At 49.2% G+C, this 21,675-nt stretch overlaps 8 protein-coding genes across 8 annotated transcripts; 4 read left to right on the top strand and 4 right to left on the bottom strand.

The window, feature by feature from the left end:
* Window positions 1-487: 487 nt before the first annotated feature.
* Window positions 488-1,171, bottom strand: T069G_00393 (glutathione peroxidase domain-containing protein; the record flags this gene model as incomplete). The annotated part of the gene is made up of 2 exons (XM_056167603.1): window positions 488-960; window positions 1,129-1,171. 2 exons carry the CDS (start codon window positions 1,169-1,171, stop codon window positions 488-490), a joined length of 516 nt encoding a protein of 171 aa, XP_056032919.1.
* A 1,404-nt stretch (window positions 1,172-2,575) lies between these two features.
* T069G_00392 (FAD dependent oxidoreductase domain-containing protein) lies at window positions 2,576-4,099 on the top strand (the record flags this gene model as incomplete). Its single annotated transcript, XM_056167602.1, has 3 exons — window positions 2,576-2,606; window positions 2,800-3,684; window positions 3,747-4,099. 3 exons carry the CDS (start codon window positions 2,576-2,578, stop codon window positions 4,097-4,099), a joined length of 1,269 nt encoding a protein of 422 aa, XP_056032918.1.
* Window positions 4,100-4,815: 716 nt separating this feature from the next.
* Window positions 4,816-5,223, top strand: T069G_00391 (uncharacterized protein; the record flags this gene model as incomplete). The annotated part of the gene is made up of 1 exon (XM_056167601.1): window positions 4,816-5,223. The coding sequence occupies one exon, from the start codon at window positions 4,816-4,818 to the stop codon at window positions 5,221-5,223; it is 408 nt and encodes a 135-aa protein (XP_056032917.1).
* A 3,236-nt stretch (window positions 5,224-8,459) lies between these two features.
* Window positions 8,460-9,260, top strand: T069G_00390 (uncharacterized protein; the record flags this gene model as incomplete). The annotated part of the gene is made up of 3 exons (XM_056167600.1): window positions 8,460-8,564; window positions 8,634-8,758; window positions 8,849-9,260. The coding sequence occupies 3 exons, from the start codon at window positions 8,460-8,462 to the stop codon at window positions 9,258-9,260; spliced, it is 642 nt and encodes a 213-aa protein (XP_056032916.1).
* A 2,053-nt stretch (window positions 9,261-11,313) lies between these two features.
* On the top strand, window positions 11,314-13,916 carry T069G_00389 (fungal specific transcription factor domain-containing protein; the record flags this gene model as incomplete). Its single annotated transcript, XM_056167599.1, has 7 exons — window positions 11,314-11,426; window positions 11,609-11,804; window positions 11,856-11,932; window positions 11,991-12,158; window positions 12,225-12,562; window positions 12,626-13,548; window positions 13,617-13,916. The coding sequence occupies 7 exons, from the start codon at window positions 11,314-11,316 to the stop codon at window positions 13,914-13,916; spliced, it is 2,115 nt and encodes a 704-aa protein (XP_056032915.1).
* A 375-nt stretch (window positions 13,917-14,291) lies between these two features.
* T069G_00388 (aldehyde dehydrogenase family domain-containing protein) lies at window positions 14,292-16,067 on the bottom strand (the record flags this gene model as incomplete). Its single annotated transcript, XM_056167598.1, has 6 exons — window positions 14,292-14,587; window positions 14,653-14,992; window positions 15,055-15,115; window positions 15,170-15,385; window positions 15,453-15,685; window positions 15,747-16,067. 6 exons carry the CDS (start codon window positions 16,065-16,067, stop codon window positions 14,292-14,294), a joined length of 1,467 nt encoding a protein of 488 aa, XP_056032914.1.
* Window positions 16,068-17,257: 1,190 nt separating this feature from the next.
* T069G_00387 (fungal specific transcription factor domain-containing protein) lies at window positions 17,258-19,336 on the bottom strand (the record flags this gene model as incomplete). The annotated part of the gene is made up of 3 exons (XM_056167597.1): window positions 17,258-18,478; window positions 18,536-19,085; window positions 19,149-19,336. 3 exons carry the CDS (start codon window positions 19,334-19,336, stop codon window positions 17,258-17,260), a joined length of 1,959 nt encoding a protein of 652 aa, XP_056032913.1.
* Window positions 19,337-20,628: 1,292 nt separating this feature from the next.
* T069G_00386 (glutathione-dependent formaldehyde-activating enzyme domain-containing protein) lies at window positions 20,629-21,048 on the bottom strand (the record flags this gene model as incomplete). Its single annotated transcript, XM_056167596.1, has 1 exon — window positions 20,629-21,048. The coding sequence occupies one exon, from the start codon at window positions 21,046-21,048 to the stop codon at window positions 20,629-20,631; it is 420 nt and encodes a 139-aa protein (XP_056032912.1).
* Between the last annotated feature and the right edge of the window lie 627 nt (window positions 21,049-21,675).

Below are 21,675 nucleotides of genomic sequence, written 5' to 3'. Positions count from 1 at the left end.
CTAACGGTAAGAAATGGGAGATGTGTGATTTGGGAGGGGGAAGAGTTTGGGGAGGTTTGTTGTTGGATTTTTGACGTTCGGCTTTCTGATGGAGAGGTTGGATAGACGCCGCCCAAATTTTTTGGTATCGGGTCTTATCGATAAGGATGGATGGAGCTGCTATACCTGATTTGAGTCGCGGGATTGCGCCAGATTATGAACGCGCGCCGTGATTTCTTTCAGAGGGTCAATTTCATTCTTTGAGTTTTTATTTCTAGTTTTAAGACATTTTCAAGTTTGTAAATGATATGGTGATTTCATGTGGGTATATTTATTGGATGCGCACGCAGCATCTAGTATGCGACATGAATGAAACTTTGACAAAGGCCGTTCTATACCTAGGTAGAGGAGGTATCATTGAATCGTCAAATATTACATGCTCGTTATTTACAATCTATTTGTTCTTTTTTTTCTTTTTTTCTCATTCCTCTTCCTCACGCTTCATCGATTATTGAGGGGCGGGCGCCTTGATGGCCTCAATGATCTTGTTCTGGAACTTCTCCGGCTCGGTGGTGCTGGCCCAGCGATCGATAACCTTGCCGTCACGGCCGATCAAGAACTTCTCAAAGTTCCACTTGATCCTCTCGAGACCAAGCAGGCCAGGCTTCTCCTTCTTCAGCCACTGATACAGGGGGTGCGCATCGTTGCCGTTGACGTTGATCTTGGCCATGACGGGGAACGTCGTCTTCTGCTCCAGCGAGCAAAAGTTCTGAATCTCCTCGTTGCTGCCGGGCTCCTGGCCGCCGAACTGGTTGCAGGGGAAGCCGATGACGGTGAAGTCGTCGGGGTACTCCTTCTTGAGGGCCTGGTAGACGGACTCGAGGTTCTTGTACTGGTAGGTGAAGCCGCACTTGGACGCCGTGTTGACGACCAAGACGACCTTGCCCTTGTAGTTGGCCAGAGGGACTTCGGTGTCGGCGGCTGTAAGAAAAAAAGGCAACTCGTTAGCGGGAAAAGTGTGTTCAACGGGCTTGTAAGCAGATCGATCGTAATCTGGCGCAATAGCGGGGCGGTAGCTATCGGCTCAGATGCGTGCGGGCGATGGATGGGAATGGAGGGGCTTTTGGAGGGGGAAATGTCGAAGCTTACCGTCGAGCACCGTGAAGTCGAAGAAGTTGGTGGCAGAAGACATTGTGGAAGAGAGTCTGTTGCGAGAGGCTGCGGACTGAGGCTGGACGCGATGTTGATGCAAGATCGAAGTCGAGGCTGCGGACTGAGGCTGGACGCGATGTTGATGCAAGATCGAAGTCGAGGCTGCAGGCCGGGCCGGGCCAGAATATAAAGAGAAACTCCTCAAGTCAGTCCACTGGTGACGTCTTGCTGCTAGTGGCGCTCGGCGTATTGCTTCAAAACGGCCTGTGTCGCAGCTCCGGGGTTTCGGGCCCAGCGGTGTCCGCCTCAGCACGCGGGAAGTCAATTTGGAATGTGCAAAATGGGACATTTTCCGTGTCCCGCGGGATATCACAGAGCCAATCGTTTAATGTGAATTAAAAAAAAAAAGACAGGCGGTATCGTTATTGTTTGCCCTCAGCCTTGCGGAGGTCCGACGAATGCATATGCTGGAGCGAGGGCCATGAGTTCATCAACTAACAATTTCAGCCTCGGCATGGACCCACGGTGGAGAGCTGGACAAAGGGTTTTTCAAGACGCAATCTCAAATACCTGCCGGATCGGAACACTGAGTTTGTCCGCTATTGAAGATTGATAACCCCGCACCTGGTGCTGGTGTGATTTGAACTTGATTTTTCGTTTTGGTTTATTAATCTAGCAAGTTCTAGGCATCGTTGCGGTGCAGACTTTCGGTGACTCGACTCGTGGCAAATCATCATGTCTGATACAATGGGCAGCCACCTGACGTAGCCTTCTGAATTGCCGGGAAGGCTAAAGAATTCTCAATGGCATTGGAGTTCCACAGGGTCCTCATTAGCGCTTTAGCCAGGCACACTCAAATCCGTATGACAGTGGCGATCAGCACTGGGCAATGAAGAGGCGTTCTTGTAGTACCACAAAGTAAGCTCAGGTCTGTGGGGGTACGTGCCGTGCTTAGGTACAGTAGTAGAGTAGTATAAATTGTCAAGCATTGCTACTGAAGTAGTGTATGGATCTCTGTTTTATTTTGAAGATGCTAGGCTGGTTCAGCTAGCCTTCTAACAGAGTGTTGAGATTAACTACCTACGGAATTGATGCTATTTCGGACAGCAGTTTGTCAGCGGTTGCTATCAACGAGCTGTATCGCGGGAGATCCATAGGTAGACAGAGAGTTAACGAAACTACCTATTTATTTAACCTGGGTATTTTACAAAGACAACGATTGGATTCAGTAACTCATAGATATTGTAGAAGCCTATGTATTGTAGCCGTAAGCTTCTATTCTTTACGACTCTCACATCTACTCCCAGAAAACGAGGGTAGAGCTAGCTTACGTCATTGCTCCATGACTTCAAGACCCACCGCCCTGAGCAGCTCAAGCATTCAACATGAACGTTCCCCTTGCGTTTGCATCTGCATCTGTGCAAGTAGAAATCCGTAGCTAGCCATGGAGGAAAAGAGAAACATAGTCATTGTCGGTATGTGTCTCCTTATCTTTCCATCCCTCAATCCAGCCCAGCAATTGTCGCTGTTGAGGCTGCGTGTTACACCTAGAATAAACAAACGCCTCCAACGCCCATGCTCAAATGGATCATTCCAACAATCCCGCACAGACGTTTAGCTAGTGAGGCTTGCAGCGCTAAATCGCTAACAAACAATCCAATCCTCTAGGAGGCGGCATCATCGGCTGTACAACCGCCTACTATCTGACCCGCCACCCAAAGTTCAACCCTGCTCTGCACACCATCACTCTTCTGGAAGCAGCTCCATCTGTGGCAACTGGTGCTTCGGGCAAGGCAGGCGGCCTTCTTGGACTCTGGGCCTACCCGGCGTCTCTTGTTCCGCTATCATACGGACTTCATGCGGAGCTTGCCGCTGAACACGATGGAGCCAACCGCTGGGGCTACCGGAAACTGAAATGCGGCAGCATCGAGGCCGTGGTTACGAAAAAGAAGCTTGGCGAGCTCCAGAAATCTGCAGATGAGCATGGAAAAGAGTGGGAGAAGCTTCCAAAGCAGGATGAAGCTGCCATGGATCTGCTCCAGGATGAGGAAATACCCGCAGACCTGGACTGGATAGATAGAGAAGTGGTCAGGGGATGGGCCGAGATGGGGTCTCCGGGAGCTACCGAAACTGCTCAGGTTCATCCGTACCACTTCACAACTTCAATCGCAGAGCTGGCTCAGAAGGGAGGTGCTACCCTTAAGACGAATACAAAGGTGACAAGACTCATCACTACAAAAACTAGTGTCGAGGGAGTCGAGTTTCTGGACCGGACAACCGACCAAACCGGCAAGATTACAGACGTAACCGATATTATTGTCGCAGCTGGGCCATGGACTGGTCGAGTACTTCCCCGATCCAAGGTCGAAGGTCTGAGAGCACATAGCGTCGTCTATGATGTCGATGTCAGTGCGTATGCCGTGTTCACAGACATTGAACTGCCGCCAGACTTTATTCCCGAACATCGGGCAAAAATGGGGCAGAAGAGACAACACAAGGGTAGAGTAGATCCTGAGATCTACGCTAGACCCTTTGGCGAGGCTTATGCTTGTGGTAAGTGAACTGAAAGGGAAGATTTGCACTGTAAGAGAAAATTATGTTAATAATTACTTCAGGCGAGCCAGACAGCGTCGTGCCGCTGCCAGAAACGGCTGACCAGGTTCAATTCGACGAAGCTTACTGTGACGACATAATCTCTTATTTCGCAACAGTGAGTCCCGTGCTAGCGGCTGCGCCTATCAAGGCAAAACAAGCCTGCTACTTGCCACGACACATTCGATTTGGACAAGAGAGCGGGCCTCTCATAGGGCCAACAGTGACTCCCGGCCTATGGGTTGCTGCTGGTCATACTTGCTGGGGAATCCAGAATGGCCCAGGGACTGGAAAGCTAATGTCGGAGTACATATTTGATGGCCAGGCCAAAAGTGCCAACGTTGCTAATTTGGATCCCCGAAAGTTTAAGGTCTGATGGAGGCACCATTGCATATCAAATCATCCACATATTTATAGAACGTATTTTCAGATAGATGGCGTCTCAGCAACCATGAGAGGATTCGTGTTCATTTACGAATTCACTGAAATATTTTATAAATTCATCGCTTTGTTTATGTTGAGTTGTCACGTGGATTTGTGTGACCACTCTCCTAGGTCAAGCCCACTTTCTGTTCGCTGCTGTTTGCAGCTTGTTTCCCCCTCGTTCATAGATCATCAGCATAGCAGAACAGAAAGTTTTGCACCTTTTCAGCTTCTCAGCTTGTCGGTTTACATAAAAGGCCAACATACTTCCTCGGACATTGACTCACCATCATCCATGGTACAGTCCCTCGGTGTGGTGCCTATCTATGTAATCACTCGAGCGGGTACGGCGTTTGCACGTTTGTCACGGCAATCTGTTCCGTATTAAGTGAAGTCTTGCTGCAGGTGGGATGCGCAGTCAAAAACCTATGGCTCTGGCAGATCTGTCTTGTGCTATGCCTGTTGGCCATCGAAATCGCCCAGTCTCGTGCAACCACCACCAACCACCACCAATAGCAGAGGCTCCCAGTCGGATTGGCCATTGCTCAGGTATTTATGCGACCCACTCCCTCTATATATATATATATATATACTTATCTATTGATGCCCAAGACCTTTGCTTATTCTTTGGATTTTGGTCTTTGCCTCGCACATCTCGCAAAAAGCATCATGTCCTTCGGTCTCGGAATAGGTGATTTCATCGCTGTGGGGGAGATTTGCTGGAAACTCTACTCGCAAGTCTATAAAGTTTCTAGGGATGCGCCCGAAGAGCTTCGTGGACTCAACCAAGAGCTGGGAAACCTCCACAACACCATCCAGCTGCTTGTCGAAGAACTCAGGGACGAAGACTCAGTGTTAAAACGCTCCGGAGATGTTCGGATTCACCTTGTTAATCGCGTCATATCGCAAGCAGAAGAAACACTCAAAAAGATGCAGCAGCTATCCAAGCGTTATGCAGAGCTCCAAACGCCAACTAAGGGGCAAGGAAAGCGACTCAACCCGCGCATTTATTGGGATCGATTAAAGTACTCACAGGAGCTTCACACCATCAACGATCTACGCGCCAAAGTGAGATAGCTTCAACTCATCAGCTTCAAAAAATGCCATGCGCTAAATAATCATAGATAATGCTTCATAATTCCCAACTTGCCCTTACCTTGCAAGGTGCTCAAAAGTGAGTATCTCCTGACGAAAGATATCCAAATAAAGTGAGCTAACGATTGGAAGTTCATCTTTGGAACGTATAGAGAAACGAAATACGCAGACCGACAAAAAGTTAGACGAGCTGCGACAACTTCTACTACCTGACCGTGCTCAGCGGGATCGACCGGTGCTTACAGCGCCCCTGGACGCCAATGCTTTGATGGAGTTGACGGATGCATTTCTACAAAAGGCAGAGTTTGACAATCGCCCTTGGGCCTCGATTGGCATAGATAGCTGGCTTCAAATAGGGCAATGGTGGCTCATGAAGGTAAAGCGTAAAACGACTGCCAAAAGTATGGTCACTGCTAATAAGTGAGTAGGCAGAGTCACAATTAGGGGCCGCTCCACAGTCTCATGAAGACCATGCCACATACAACCAAGGGTACACAAACCTGTTAAAGGCATGTTGGATATTGACCGACGTTATTGCAATACATCCCCAACGAACTCATATGGGCGCATCAAATGACCGTCGAGCGTATCACATTCAGCGTCTTACTCAAGCAAGTGAAATAAACTGATACGTCTAAGTGACCTTTTCTAATCAAGTTTTCAAGGGAGCAACATCTAAACTTAATGCCTTGTCCATGATCACCTTCCAGTTGAAGGATCTCTTGACATGTAATTTGGATATTTGGAATCTGCCCCCATCCACAGCTCTCACTCCACGTCGCAACACAGGCGATCAGCCCGAGCTAAAATGGCAAACACACAGTGGGGAAATATTATTTCAGAAGTAAAATTGCCGAGCATACTTCACGATTATATGCTGATCAAAGCTTCACAGATTTGCTGAGTACAAATACGACCAGCGTGAGCTGCCAATCGACTGTATGGTGATCATAGAGATACCAAAGAGGCAGTTTATGAACAAATTCTCGTTAAATTTAATTGTACAAAATTCTATGGGTCAAGATATATACAAACGCCAATGTGAGCTTGCAGTCTTCCCTATGCTGCTAGTACAGCTGCTTACGTTGAACTACCTACAATGATAGTAACGTCTGATATGCACAAACACTTGGTATATGCCGAAGATCTTCTAATAAGCTCTTTTTCAGAACAAGGCTAGTCTTTACCACTTCAATATATAGAAGGTATGGGATGCTAATTTGCTAAAAATAGATAAACGGCTCTTGCATAACATTTTGACATCGTTATTTGTATTTCAAGATTCTCCAAAGCCGCTCCCGATGGACGCATCTATGGTATATTCAGCCGCGATTATACATATTTGTGTTGATGCTGGAAAGACTCTCTTTAACTGCAACTTTTATTTCAGTACCATATATAAGGATATCGATACCTTAGCTCGATCTAGGCAAGAATTTCAAATTCAACCGACAACGCATACATCTTCTATTTTTCAACAAATTGTTGATCGCATTGTTGAAAACATCAAGCAATGCTCTGGGTGCTTACCAGGAGATTTTGATCGAATGTTTTGGGTGCAAGACCACCACTGTATCTGGATGTTGATATACTGGTTCTGCGATACATTTGAAGCTTTCTCAGAGCTTTTTGAAGCTATCGGATGTCGCTCTCCAAATTCTCATCCGGTATCTGCAAACTGCTTAATAAGTGCCTCACTGCTGCGCGAAGATCTGAAATTTCCTCAAAAATTCCTTTCATTTATGAACTTAGAACCGAATTTGATCCCCAACAATCTGGACATTCTGTTTGCCATATGCAATGATGATATTGCCGCGTTGAAGACTATGATAAGCAGGATTGAGAACATGAGGAAAATCAACTGGATCTTGGCATGGGAACTGGCATATACTCACCTCAAATGGGATTCCATGGAGGTCCTGTTTTCAGTACCCATTGTGAACCTTCATTGCCTCTACAAAGCATTTTTCTGGTTCGTGGGACGTCATAAATGGAATGAACTACAGGTCTTCTCAGGATTCATTCGGCTATGCGCCAAATATATCACCCGCAAAAATGATACTTCTTTTCTATTTATCCACGATATAAATGAAAGGATTATTCATAGCTGCACCGAGATCATATATAAAGGGAGCTTACATGACCTGGAATTATTTCTTGATATTGCTCGACGGTTAGGTTCCCGATTGGATGTTTCGCATTCAATCTCCAACAGACCGTGGACGCAATTTACCATCCTACCAGCCTTAGCCTCCCGGAATCTTTCTATATTGAAAATTCTATCTGAGGCCTGCACCGCTTTATCTTCTACAGAGGCTATCAATAGTATTTTCAATAAGTACCTCAAATTGGAACAAAGTTCACCAGGATATTCGCCTCAGAACCACTTCTCATCAACTTTACCACGGTTTCCATTGGATCTCGCAATCGCTTTTATTTTGGATTTAGAAGTTGTCGATTACCTTTGCCAAATTGGGGTTCCTTTGCAGGAAGAAACCCTGCGAAAACTTCGTCTCACCACATCTGTTGCAGATGCTCGAAAACAAAATTGTCACATGAAAGGTCTTTTTTACCAAATATGTTCCACGGAATTCTTCAGAAGACTTGATACAGACCCTGATCTTGATCTATGGGTTCGTTACGTTAACGAGGACATAATGGATAAACCAGTCCTCAAGACCTTGATTATAACGGGGCGTATTATATTTGAGGGAGACTGTCGTCACCTCTATGACATCAATCATGTGTCTTCTGGATTGACGTGGCAAGCGGTCCAAAACGACCTCTACCCTGCCCGCATGAAGGACGTTCCCATCCCAATGGCAACATCGTGGCCTGCGCCTCTTTCAACACAGGAAAGTTGGGATAATTGGCGACTCAAAGTAATTGATATCCTTGAAGAACTTTGAGGCTTGAGAATTTGAACACTTTTAAGCACACCGCAATTGGTGCAGTACATGTTGTCTCCTTGATGGAAGGACCTTGGTCTAATTCCATAATGGCCACAGCTGTAGTAATCCGGGTAGACAGTGCACATGATCTGAAAAAGAGAGTTACATGTAACCAACTATACAAACACTCAAGCAGGGAGAACCGTGCACCGACCTTTTTTCTGGTCATTCTTAGCTCTTGGACAGTTGCTCTTGATCAAATCTCCTTGTCTTGACTCTGTGACCTAGCTCAGGTCCTATAATCTTCAAAGCTGCGCAACACCAGCTATGGCGCTTCAGCTTCATATCCCAAGTTGCATCCGGTCGCCAGTCCATGCTCATCATCCGCCCCCGCCGGACAAGCCGCTTCGCATCCAAATTGAGGGGCCACTTGTATCTGTACAAAAGCTTCTCCCAAATGAGCCGTGGCATTTCAGTGAATTTCCTCCGACTTACCCCCAGCCGTCTGGGCCATTGCTGGCGAAGCTGGCGTACCGAACAATATACGGCTCTGACCCTAGCCCCGGTATTGAAAACGACATCGTCGTGCGTGATGAGTATCTCGGCTGGATCAGAGAAACTATAGAGTGAGTTGCAAGCCCAGATGCATAGAGAATTTGCTTGGCCCTACTCACTCGATCATGACTAATGGCAATTCTCATTGCAATTGGTCTCAGTCAAATAGACTACTACGGTGTTACCTTTGACCACTTAGTCCCCCATGACGATACGGATCCCGAGGTGCTCCAAATAAACATCATTGAGATGGACGGAGACGGAGGCGAATATGCGAATGCGTGCCTCCCATTTGCGGTGGATTGGAAGGAGTTCACCAGTAAAAGGATCCTTGCGGTGCCCAGATGCTGCCAAATTAGAAAAGGTACTACTGGTCGTCTAAGAATTAATGAAGGAGTCAGAATAAGAGATGAGGAGGCGAAGGGGGAGGCAGCCCTCATAGCTTCTGATGAAGAGAGCTTATCCACCGGGAAGATGGGATCGCAGATAACAGAGGAAAGACTGCCAGATGAGCGATCCTGTCGTACGAACTATCGGGTCTCCGGACTGCCCTTCCTGCCGCAAAAAAAGTGAGCATTGGTTGTATCACAGCCAAAGATACGCGTCGCCCATAGTGGTAAAACTTATGTATAAGACGTATAGATACCTGTTGTAGCTTCTTGTTTCTGCTGCAAATGTACATGCTCCATCTATCTTGACCACTTCATGTTAGGTGTAAGTGCTCATAAGGCAATCCGAGTCATGTGTTTGCAGCGGGCCGCCTGGATACAACCTACAACCTTGCAAGAAGAAGCCACCCAAATCGTATGAATTCTGTTTTTAACTTTCTTATTCACCATTTGCTTCTATCAATCCCCTTCATCACTTGATGCTTCAAGCTTAATTTGTTCAGCTGCTGTCAAACTTAACTGCAAGCAAACAGGCGGAGTGCTGCCCCACGCGGACCGCTCTGCGGACCGGTCCACCATGCCCAGAAATGGAGGGGTCGGTATCAACCTAGTATAATCGCATCACCGGCTCTGCATCGTCTGCAAAGCCAAATTTAACATCAAGCGTCTCTGCCGAAGTCGTCTGCCGGATGAATCTCCAGGGATCTACGCGCGAGATCGCGTCCCGGGGGGAAGAGACGCGTGCGGCGGCTGATTGTCGTCGGGGATGAACTCGCTAGGCCTCCCGGATGATCGCCGCCCAAGCGCTCGGATAGCCGCGGCGTTTCGCCTCTCTTTGAGCTTGCGATGAGCGGAATACCACCGGTTCTTTGGGATCTCAGCCATGCTCAACTCCAATTTCGACTCTCAAGTCACGCTTGGTGAAAGGTAAGCGGTAGCCGGCACTACTACTCCGTTTGGGATATCGGTGCCGTCTATTATCTCCATCTTCATAGGGATGTAAGCTAATCTCTCTTAAGATATCATAGAAGTTGAGTCATCATGCAGGACCAGCTGTTGGCACGGCCGAGATTTGGATAGCAAAACGCCCCAAAACTGGGACAACGGACGATACGATATGTCGGGACTGTGATTTCCATCGGGCCTCTTGTCCCGAGCACGCTTCGGCGCCGACAGGCCGACACCACACCCTCTGCTGCATAATGAGAGCCGATGCAGAGCACTACTTCTGGCTGGAATGCCTGGCGCCCGCTTCGAGTTCAAGTCACTGGACAATCAACATGGGCACTGCGGTTCAATCGGCAACCGGGTTTTGACAAGCAATGGAAGGCAATCTAAGTGGTGGCACAGTTGACAGAGAGCGCAAAATCCCGACAAACGACGAGAGATTCTGCTCCTCTATGCATCTCGGGGAGTTTTCCCTTCTTGATGAGGATACGAATGGCGCGAGTCCTACTTGGAAAAGAGGGGGAAATGGCTTGTCTCTGCATTAAGGCAACTTGCCGAGGTCTGGCTTCAGCCGCCTTACGAGTGCAATCGGAATATTACGCTCTCGATGGGCTTTCTGCACATGGTCAGGCAGTTTGTCAGCCGCGACCATCGGATCGGCCACGGAGGATGTCAGAATCTCAGTGTCAGAATCTCAGAGGATTGTTGGCGATGGGCTGTAACCGCAGCCTTGGCTGAAATCTAACTCGGATTAAGGGCTGAAGCAGAGAATGAGTGGGAAGCTTTCACTACCAAGACACGACGTGAAGATGGTGCAACGGGCATCGAACACCAAACCTCAAAACTGCCCGACCGCCCATGAAAGGAGAACATGAAAGATTCCCCAGAGGCCATCAATCATTAAAGAGCCGCTACTGCTGTAAAGGAGCGTTGCACAATATTAGTGATCAGCCACTAGCAGAGGTACCGGGTACACTTTCTAGCGCCAACGGTACCTGCCAGGTGCGCTGAGTTGTTGGTCAGCCGCTGACTCGCCAATTGCATCACGCTGCAAAAGTCAAAAAGCGCGGGCCTGACAGGCTGCCCCGGTCAGGTTCTCCCGCTGCCAGCGTCGGGTACCGGTTACTTTTCGTGGGACCCGGAGTTGTGCAAGCTTTAAGTTATGCAGGCACGCTATCGCTATATGTGCAACCCCGCTCATCGTTTATTCAGCGTCTTCTGCTGCATCTCAATCGAACATCGTGATCGATGGTTTTTTCGCATCCGTCGCACAGGCATGCGGTAGCACCATGTCCGAACAAGCAGCCGATGCTTCCAGCTGGGAGCGGTCCGATGCGCGAGCCCGGCCGGCGCCGACTGTCAACACCATCCGCCGCATCCGCCAGGCCTGCACGAATTGTCGGTGCGCGAACTCGCCTCTTACTCCGTGCCTTTGCAGTTACTTGCAGCCGCCGGCACAGGTCGGGAAACGCCGCCTCAGCTGCCGAGCGGAGCTTAATGGCTGGCCTTCTCCGGCCTGGGAAGCTGTGAATGTGAATGCCGTCAAAACCACTGTAGCTAACGTGTGCGAATCAAACCCTGCAGGCATCGCAAAACCAGGTGTTCCGGCGAGCGTCCCCGATGCATGAACTGTCGCCGAGTCGATCGCGTCTGTCACTACGAGCCCTACTCCGCCACCAACCCTCCCAACGCAGCGCCCAGCAATAGCTCCGTCAAGGGTCGATCACCGTCCGCTCCCACTACAACGTCAACCCTCTTCCCTCGCACCGGCGTCGTAGACGTGAGCATCGCCCATCCTGAATCTGCATTCGCGTTCTGACCATCGATATAGCCCGAGCTGCTCAACAGGATCAACACCATCGAATCGCAACTGGCCCAGCTGCATAGCCAGGGCTTGATAGGCTTCTTGTGCGTCAATCTTGCGTCGATAGGGCCAAGAGTGCATCATTTGCTAATAGTATTCAAGAAATGGCGAAAATCGAAATGGACAGGTTACTTTCCCGGACCTGGCAGCATCCACCACCTACCAGGATCTCTCTCCAGAATTCACAGAGCCATCGCCACCTCAGCAGCAGTTCCCACCGTCCGTCCCCGAAACAACAGAGCAGCCTGTGTCTGATATTGCGAATGCAATGTGCGTTTATTTACTATCCCGCCTATACCGGGAATTTCAAGACGGAACTTGCTAACTCCGTAGTAGGAGATTTACCACCGCGCCGCCTCCCCCTGTCATGGCTCACCTCATCGATACTTACTTCCTTCATGTTCATAATCAGCCTTACACATATTTCCACGAGCAAAGCTTTCGGGAGAGATTAAATTACGGTCTCGTTCCAAAATGTTTACTCTTTGGCATTTTAGCGTCAGCCCTCAAATTCTCAGATTCCGACTACTTTGCAGGTTGTAGGCGCGAGGCAACCGAGGCATACGCTAGAGAGGCTTGGCTGGCTCTCCTCAATGATCACTTAACCGTCGAGAACAATCCTACATTACAAGTCGCACAGGCTAGTAATATTCTTGGGGTGGTTGACTTCACATGTAAGTCTTGTTTTGAAAAAGCATGAAAAGTTGGTGTTTTCGTTAACCATGAATTCCCTTCAGGTGGTCGCACCAGCTCAGGGTGGCTCAAGATTGGTCTTGCCGTCCGCATTGCCCAAGACTTGCAGCTAATGAAGGAACCGAAGAGCACATTGACCCCGATTGAACAGGAAGAGCACCGCCGAGCTTTCTGGTCAATATATCTGCTCGACAAGCTGGTCTCAGTCGGCCAAAGCCGCCCACCAGCCATTTCCGAGGAGGACATACATGTCCAGCTACCAGTTGACGAAGAGACGTTTAGAAGGGGCGTCTGGAAGAAAACGCCAACACTCCATCAGCTCATCAACTGGAAGTCAGAGGGAGACTCAGCGGTCAACAGTACTTTTACTCAAACGATACTTGCCGCCACCGCTCTTGGACGATGCGTACGATACGTCCTACACGGGCGCGAAATTGACGAAATGCCGCCGTGGGATCCCAGGTCTGATTTCACATTACTAAATACCTTCCTGCTGCTCATTGATCATCACCTTCAAGTAGAAACCATCCCTATCCCTCAGATCGTGGCGCAGTATCGCAAACCCGACGGCACACTGGATTTCCAGTCTCTTGAACACGTTGTGTTTGCTCGTATCACTTTCCACACTGCCCACTGTCTACTCAATCACCCATTCCTTCTCCGAATGAGGCTCCAGAAGGGGAACTGTAAAGTACCGCCAAAATTCTTGACCCGCTCTTTTGAAGTCAGCTGTGACCATGCGCGAGCAATATCTTCCGTTGTGGAGGACGCCATTACCTCTGGCTGCCACGTGCAATCCTCTTTCTACGCATATGCCTCAATTCTTGCCGGTGGTATTCTCTCCTTGGCTATCCATATCGACCAGGAAAAGGGACAAGTCACGGACCCAGAACTGTTAAGTCATTATCAAAAGGCTATCCACATACTAGAACGGGTGGGAAGAAGGTGGGACCACGCTTCGAAAATGGTGAGTCTTCGCGGCCTATTCTTATTTGTGATTTTATCAAATTATTAACATCCCACTTGCTACTTAAGCATCTTCAATTAATGCTATTCGACGCCAACTATCACTCTCTTTCTGCCCTTTTGGACCCGACAACCTCAGAGGTTGATCCAAAACTGGAAGCTGCTCTATGGCTAATGGTCGATTACGTGGCCATGTCCGCGCTCAACGAAAATGCATTGACACCGCCCCCTCTATCCACTGATACGTTTCTAAGCCCGCTTGATTCTCAGATGAATATGGAGAATAGCGATGGCTTCACGGGCATGGCGCCCGATGCGAATTCCGATCCGAACGTTGCTTTCCTTGGTAATGGCAGCGTGCCTCTATGAAAAACGGCTTCTTGTTTTATTGCGATATATGACAAACGGTGAAAATGATGTTATAGCCCTTTTTTGGATTCAGCAGTATGACTTATGCACATATCAATTTGGAAAAATCGGCAACCAGGTAGTTTCGCATGTTTGGCGCACCTTGAGATGAGAATTATGCTATTTAATATACGAGGGCGTCTATTGACGCTCACTCATTGCGATATACCTCTTGTGCAACCCCATCTTCACTGTGATAGAACACATGGCCAATCATAGTTGTCAAGCAAGCGTTTGCTGAAGATATGTGAAACAAAGATGTCTTCGCCACGCATTCTGCCCCATCATTATCAACAAGGTATGTTATTCTTGATATCTTTGCTGTTTATAAAACCTCTAGCTTACGACCTGCTTGTTTACAAACATTGACTGGACGTTGCAGAAGCTCTTGAGTCCGTTGATTCCCCACTCGGCGCCGATGCCGCTCTCCTTGTGTCCACCAAAGGGCACAATGGGAGAGATTTCAAAATGTGTGTTGATCCAGACAGTGCCGGCCTCCATTTCACGACCAATTCTAGCCGCCTTTTCAATGTCGTTGGACCAGATTGAGGCACCGAGACCCATGGTTGTGTTGTTGGCGCGGGCAATGACTTCCTCTTCAGTGCTCCATGAGAGCAGTGGGACGATGGGACCTAAAGAGCAGAATGTATTAGCATCATTCAATATGTTTGTTCTCACTGTATCCGAATATCCTTACCAAACGGCTCCTCAACGACAATCCGAGAGTTCTCAGGAGGTCTATCGATGACCGTAGGAGCAATATAGAATCCGTTGGTAGGGGGCTCAATCTTGCCGCCGACGGCGACCTTCCAGCCCTGCTTCTCGATGTCGTCGAAGAAGGTCTTTACGCGGTCGTACTGCATGGAGTTTTGGAGGGGGCCGTGGCTGACGCCGGCGTCGGCGCCGTTGCCGAGGGTGTAGGCCTTGATGTGCTTGACCATGGCGTCGCGGAATTCTTCGTAGATGGATTCGTGGATGTAGATGCGCTTGAGGTTTAGGCAGACTTGGCCGGAGTTGAGGAAGGCGTATAGGGCGACCTATTTGTTGTTAGTATTTCCATGTCCGGCTTGGGGTGAATGATGAATGGGATGTTATGTACCTTTTCAGCGACCTTGTCGACATCCACATCAGGGAAGACGATGGCTGGGTCGTTGCCACCACTATCAGGTGTTAGACGAAGTTCCATTGGGATATGCTCGAAAAGGAAATCTTACAGCTCAAGAGTCACTCTCTTCAGAGTCTTGGATGCACTCTGCATAACCAGCTTTCCGGTCTGTGTTGAGCCAGTGAAGCTGATCTTGTCGATGCCAGGGTGGGATGTAAGCCATGGGCCAAGGTTGTCATCTCCGCTGAGAGACTGGACAACGCCAGGTGGGAAGAACTGTTGTGCCAGCTCAACGATCTTTAACCCACAGTAAGGTGTGAAAGGTCTATTCAATAACCGTTAGATGAGATTCTATTACATGAGTTATTGTTTCCTCCAAGGATGTGACTTACGATGGCTTGACGATGATGACGTTTCCTGTGAGCAGAGCAGGGGCAATCTTTCCTGTTGCCAGCAAGAGAGGAAAGTTCCAGGGAACAATGGCAGCGACGACACCCAGGGGCATGTATCTTGTGATGACGGTGTGTCTCTCGTTGTCTTCGATGACATCCTCGGGGATCTTGATGTTGGCCATGCCCCTGATCCACTCGATAGCCGCGTTGGTTTCGCCATCTGCTTGGGGGATCTAACAATGGATCAGTACAAAATGTTCAACGATCATCACAAGTCTTTCGAAAAGTTCTTACAGGCTTTCCTTGTTCTGAAATCAACAGGTCGCGGAACTCGACCCTCTGCTTGTCAATGGCATCTGCAAATGCCAGCACGGCAGCCTTGCGTTCTTCGTAAGGAACCTTGGACCACTTCTTGAAGGCCTCCTTTGCGGCGGCAACAGCACTGTCGAGGTCTTCCTTGGTGGCTAAGGGAACCTCAGGCTTCGCCTTGAGAGTTGCTGGGTTGATGCCATGGCGGGTAGTTGCCGTGGGCGAGCTTTTGCCGTTAATAATCTGGACAAAGCCGCTCTGGAAGTCCAGGGGATTGGTGCTAGGCTCGGTAGCTGAGGGTGCCATTGTGAATATTGATAAAAGATATCGAACGCTTGCTGTTAAGGAATAGGAAAAGGAATAGGAAAAGGAAAAGAGAAAATCTTGGAGAGGGGATTTCGGGCTGGCTTGTATCTCTGTTGGGTTGCCAGCAAGCCAATTTATGCAACACCAGCCAAAAAGCCCCCTTACATATATTGTGCCGTATCGTGCCAATCAACCGAATCTTGGCTGCCAATCCTCCTCCCCCCACAGAGGGCTAGAATGCGGTCCGTAACACAAAAAGGCCGGCCACTGAATCGACCGTGGCTTGCCATCACACGGACGCATCATCTCCTCTTGCTCCTCCTCTTTGCTTGCAAATTCACTACTAATCGCCGACGCAAAACATTACATTCTCCGTATGCTTCCCAAACCGGAAACTATTGGGCCCTCACTCAGCCTCGATTTACCCCAGACAGATCAAACGCTTCCGCCTTGCAAAACGCTCGAGCGGACCGCAAGCCCAAGCCATTGGTGATGCGGACCGAGACGTTCCTCAGCCAATGAAGTCGGTTCATCTCGCCGAAACGACCTCTACGTTTCTGTGGGGTAGCGGCGCCCACTCGATGCAACACGAATTGAATCCCAAGCATTGATCTTTGTTCTAAGGTTTAGTGCGGCGGGAGCTAAAAAGAGCTTTGGGAGAGCTAGCAGATGCGACTTCACTCGATTTGTATAATAGGGAACAAGCTGGATCGCCACATACCGCATTAGGCAATTTTCTGAGAAAGGGGGATGGGGCAGGGCTTCGCGGTTTCTTGTTTGGATGGATGAGTTTTGCGTGGGAAATGTCCGATGCTCCACTTGTTTGTGAGAGGTACGCGGTCCTGTGTACGGGGTAACGCGTTGATATCTCTGGGCTTCTATGGGGATTTTGAGATTATGGGGTATGAGTAAGATTGAAGCACCGGTTAACGGACCCGATATCGCAATTAAGAGTTAACAAGAAGAAGGGAATCGAAGATGGTAGATACATGTTACGTATAGCGAGTTCACAGCAGAGTCAAGAAGATGATTGCAATAAGAAAAACATGAGGATTCAGCTCCCATGTATACCATAGGTGTTTCCTAATCTAGAGGTCGTTGCAACATCATTATCCAATGGATTCATAATCCCAAAATCCAAAAATACGCCAGTATGAGCAGTGACTCTCGAGTCAGTACTCTATGATCATTTAACAAACAAAAAACTCATTAAAAACGTCCAATCCCTCTCCAGGATGCTGTAGAAAACTGTCTGCCCTGAAAGGTTCGGCCACTAACCAACAAGTCGCCGCCTCCAAGTCCTTGAGCCAATCCTGGTCCGCCATGAGATAATCTTCCGCCATCTCAGGGGCCTCTTCCGAGCTGTCTTCCTTGTCCCATTCAATGGATTCCCTCGACAAATCAGCGCCTGCATAAATGTCATGCATAGATTGCATGAGCTTTCTGCTTTGCCGATAGCTCTGCTCGGTTGCACAGCCCTGAAGATGGCCCTTTAGCTCCAATAGATAAACGCTGGCGGTTGACACAGCGATGTTCGCCGCCATGCTAGGAAGTAACCGATCCAAGCCGTGATCGTAAATGTTCTTGGAGATTTCCTCTATCCGCTTCGCCGAGTGCTGCATGTAAATCTTGCACATCTCCTTCTCCATCGTAGACGCCGTCGGCTCGTTCAGCAACACCATGAACCGCGAGCGGTAAAGGCACAGCACAGCCGTGTTGTAAATCATATGCAGCACCGCACGGTCCATCGAAATGCTCGTGTTACCGTCCTTGCCAATGTCGTTGCTCGAGATGGGGCGATACGAGACGCTCTCCGGCAGGCCGTCTCTCCACTCCAGCAGGTCTCGGATGTACGTGGTGAATTTCTGTTCGCCGTCTGGCGTCATCTTGCGGGCCTCTGAGAAGTTGGAAAAGTTGTCGTGAGGCGCCACGTACATGCTGCTGGATAAGAAGCTCATGGACCTGCATAGAGTCGCCTGCGCGACGCACATGCGGGCCAGCTCGGCGCGCTTCTTACGGCTCTTGACGTAGACGCACATGGCCTCGAATTTGGCGTGGTCGTCGTCGCTGCGGATCTGCTCCGGCTGGAAGTCGGCTTCTTCGAGCATCGATACGTGGAAATCGCCGTCTTTGATTCGCGGTAGCCGCTTCATGCCTAGGGAGAGCAGCCGGTCGCGGATGAAGCAGCACCACCAGACTCGGCGACGCAGCCTTTGCTTTCGCTTTGATAGGTTGGGCTTGTTTACTGAGGGCTCCAGATGCAGTCCGGCTGCGAAGGCGTGGGAAACGGCGGCATCAATCCAGAACCATGTCTTGCCGTGCTCATCAGAGGCATCTTGCCATGAAGTGATGAGCAGCAGTGATTGCGTGAGGACCATCTGATCCAGCTCGCAGTTATACTTGTAGAGGAGCTATCCATCCGTGTTAATAGTTGAATGGTGTATTCAAATTACCAGGAACAAACTTACCCGAACTCGCTTCATAAACGCCGTGCGGGCCTGCTTCCGCGTCTGATATCCGCCATTTCTAAGATGATCCAGCCCTACATGTGCCGTCCCGGCTGCAAGCACAGCCTGCAGCAATAGCAGGCTAACCTGGCCCGCTGACCCATCATGCGTCTCTATAGAATGCAGGAAAGCATCCAGATCCAGTGTGGGAACATATGGGTGCACGTATTCAAAGAATGCACGAAGGAGAGCGTTCTGTAGAGTGCTATCGGGCAGATCTAAGGCGCCCTCGGAATGCAGATACTCCATGTCGTCTGGAGGCAGGCTGGTCAGGGGCCTGACATATTTTGGCAGATCAAAGGCATCGACATCATCCGACAATAGACTCTGTGGAGACTTGTCTGAATCAATATCTGCTTTTAAGAGCTCCAAGTCTTCCATGGAAATAGGTGCCTCCAAGGAGTCAATGGCAAACTCCTCGAGCAGGTTGCATGCTCCATCTTTCAATTCAAGCTCCTTTGAAGCACCCGATTCGGTAGGGGCTGCAGTAGGAACAGGTTTTCTTCTCCGTCTAGAGATCTATTGTTAATAACCGTTGTTACTCTCCATCATCTACTTCATGTCTAACACATACCTTCTGGCACGTCGAGCATGTGTAACACACTGCTGTCCATTCCACTGACAATTACCGCACGGAGATCTTATTGTCACGTCGCATCTGACCTTTCTAGCCCGGCATGCCAGACAGGCCTTGCTAGCCCTTCGCACCGGCTGCTTGTTGGACAGATGCGGCTCCGGGCTAAGAGAGCTGCTGTCGGACATGGTGTCCAGGGCGGTGCTAAACTGTTCCAGGGGATCCATCTGTAAGGCTACTGCAAGGGACTTACAACCGGTATTTCGGGTTAAGCACATATAGCCGAGGTCTGGTAGCTACGGGCAGCGGGCTTGGGATATATTTAAGCATCTCGCACTCGAGTGCTATCCGATGCCGGTTCGCGGTGGGCTCTTCCGGAGAGTTACGGGCTTCGGTCCGGAGACCCACGCTACGTCCACATTGCGCCACCATAGCGGTCCGCCAACTGATCCCCAGATTCCCCAGATCATGAGCTAGAACGCGGGGTTCAAGCTTCCAAGATCATACTCCCCTGGTTCTATCTGTTGTTACTAATTAGGCGGAAGCTGGGGAATGGGGCGACAAGTTGTCAAGACTATAGTTCCATGTCGCAGGATCAATACCCTCGGGTAATTTGAGTTGGTCTGTCCAGCCGTACGGATCCTCAACTGAGAGCTACCATATCGTACGATAAAGCCGGAATGGGATCCAGCCTTACTCATTTCCACTGAATAACCAAGGCGGAGCTGAATTGCCACCGAATCCTCTCTTCTACGCATTGACTGTTCGACACCCGACCCCTATTCCATTACCTGTTTCCGCATAAAGAGATTGGGAAACGAACAAAGCACGAATGGGCAGCAGACTTACAAACGAGTATTATTGAAGTGACGCCATTGAAAGGCACCAAGCCCTAGCCCTCTAGACCGCTATCGACCTGATCGTCTTAGTTCAAAACTCCGGAGCGCTCCGCTCCCCTCTCAGGGCTGTGTCTCCGGCCCGCCCTCTATCAAAATTCCCGTCTTTTGCTCATGACAGCGGAAGCACCGGCCAATAGGTGACATGTGCTGCTTTGACAGCTTACTTAGCGCTTTGTAATGCTGCGGAAGTCGGCAAACACGTCCACGGATTGTTTCAGGATCATAGAAAGGTCTTGGGAAGTTACAAATGGGGATTGATGTGGTTTTCTAAGACCTGACCTCGAGTTTCTTCTTCCGCCCCCTCCGGCATTTCCCTCGGGCTATGATTCCACGCCTCGTAACAAGGATATACCGGGCCTATTGTGAAGAATATATTTTAACGGGGTTTAAGAACATACATAGGCCGGCCTGTTCAACTGCCAATCCACATCGGTCACACGACTATGCAACTAGACATGAGCATGCATATTCCATACAATGAGCTGCTTTCTATTCGCTGAAAACTTCAGTCTATTCTAATTCGCTCACCAAGACCAACTGTATCATTTGCCGAGCCCTTTCCCATCTTCTCTATAGATACTCTATTCTCTTTTCCTCTCCCATCCGTCTTCACCTTCTCTGAGAAACTCTTTCCCTCCTTTTAGCAGATCAGTCACCCCTGGAATTGCATTCTCCATCCAAAACTGTGTTCCATTGGGCCTGGCCAGCTCTTGTCCAACCTTGCCACCATCTTCATGCACAAGCCACCTTTCATCCACTGTCCCTAGGAAAACATCGACGGTGCTGCTATCATCTGCAGACCGCCAAACCAACGAAGTTCCGCAACGCTTGCAGAATCCTCTGTACCGGCCAGGTGATGATTCATATTCGTCGTATGTTTCCTGGGTGTGGAAAGCTGGCTTGAGCTGGTCGGGGAATACAATGATGAATTGCGCAATGAGTGATGATGTCCACTTGCGACACATTGTACCTGTCAAAGTGTCAGCATTCAGATAGCGCATGGCGCGAGTACGTAACAGGTAACCATATTGATCCCATCTGATAATCTGGTACTTCTAAAAATAGGGCACACTTACATTGACATGCCGATGACTTAATTGATCTGAAAGTCAGTCATGGCGTTCAATCTCAGCGCGGCATCTGGATGCATACCTGAGGCGGCCATGGGGTCTCGCTAGACGCAGATATTGAGTAGCGGATCGAGCCGCAGAGGCATCCTCCCGTGATGGCATCAGGGAACCCCATCTTGTCAGAGCTGCGATTGGTACGACGCAAACAAGTAAACAATTTACGGACTTTTTTCTGGTTTTCTTTTAAGCTTGTAGCTTTATCTGGTCAATGAGATCTTACCGCATGGTGTGATGTGGACCTGTCTTACTCCGACTCTCGTTTTCGGCGAGATCGGATCGGACAAAGACGGCCCACCCGGACCAATACCCGGACGAGCAAGGCCGTTGCTTGGTCCGAGATAAGACGGGGACCAAGCCCGGCCCCTCACCAACAGGTCGAGGTTGCTCCGTAAGCTCGCAAGAGACCTCAGTAATTCCACCTTGTTAAGGAAAATTGACAGAGAATATCAACTTATTATTACCCCATGATGAAACACTAATCCATTTAATGATAATATG

This window comes from Trichoderma breve, chromosome 1, assembly GCF_028502605.1.
Source record: "Trichoderma breve strain T069 chromosome 1, whole genome shotgun sequence".
Classification (NCBI taxonomy): domain Eukaryota; kingdom Fungi; phylum Ascomycota; class Sordariomycetes; order Hypocreales; family Hypocreaceae; genus Trichoderma; species Trichoderma breve.
The sequence above is the reverse complement of the archived record's forward strand: the minus strand, read 5'-3'. Positions and strand labels throughout refer to the sequence as shown.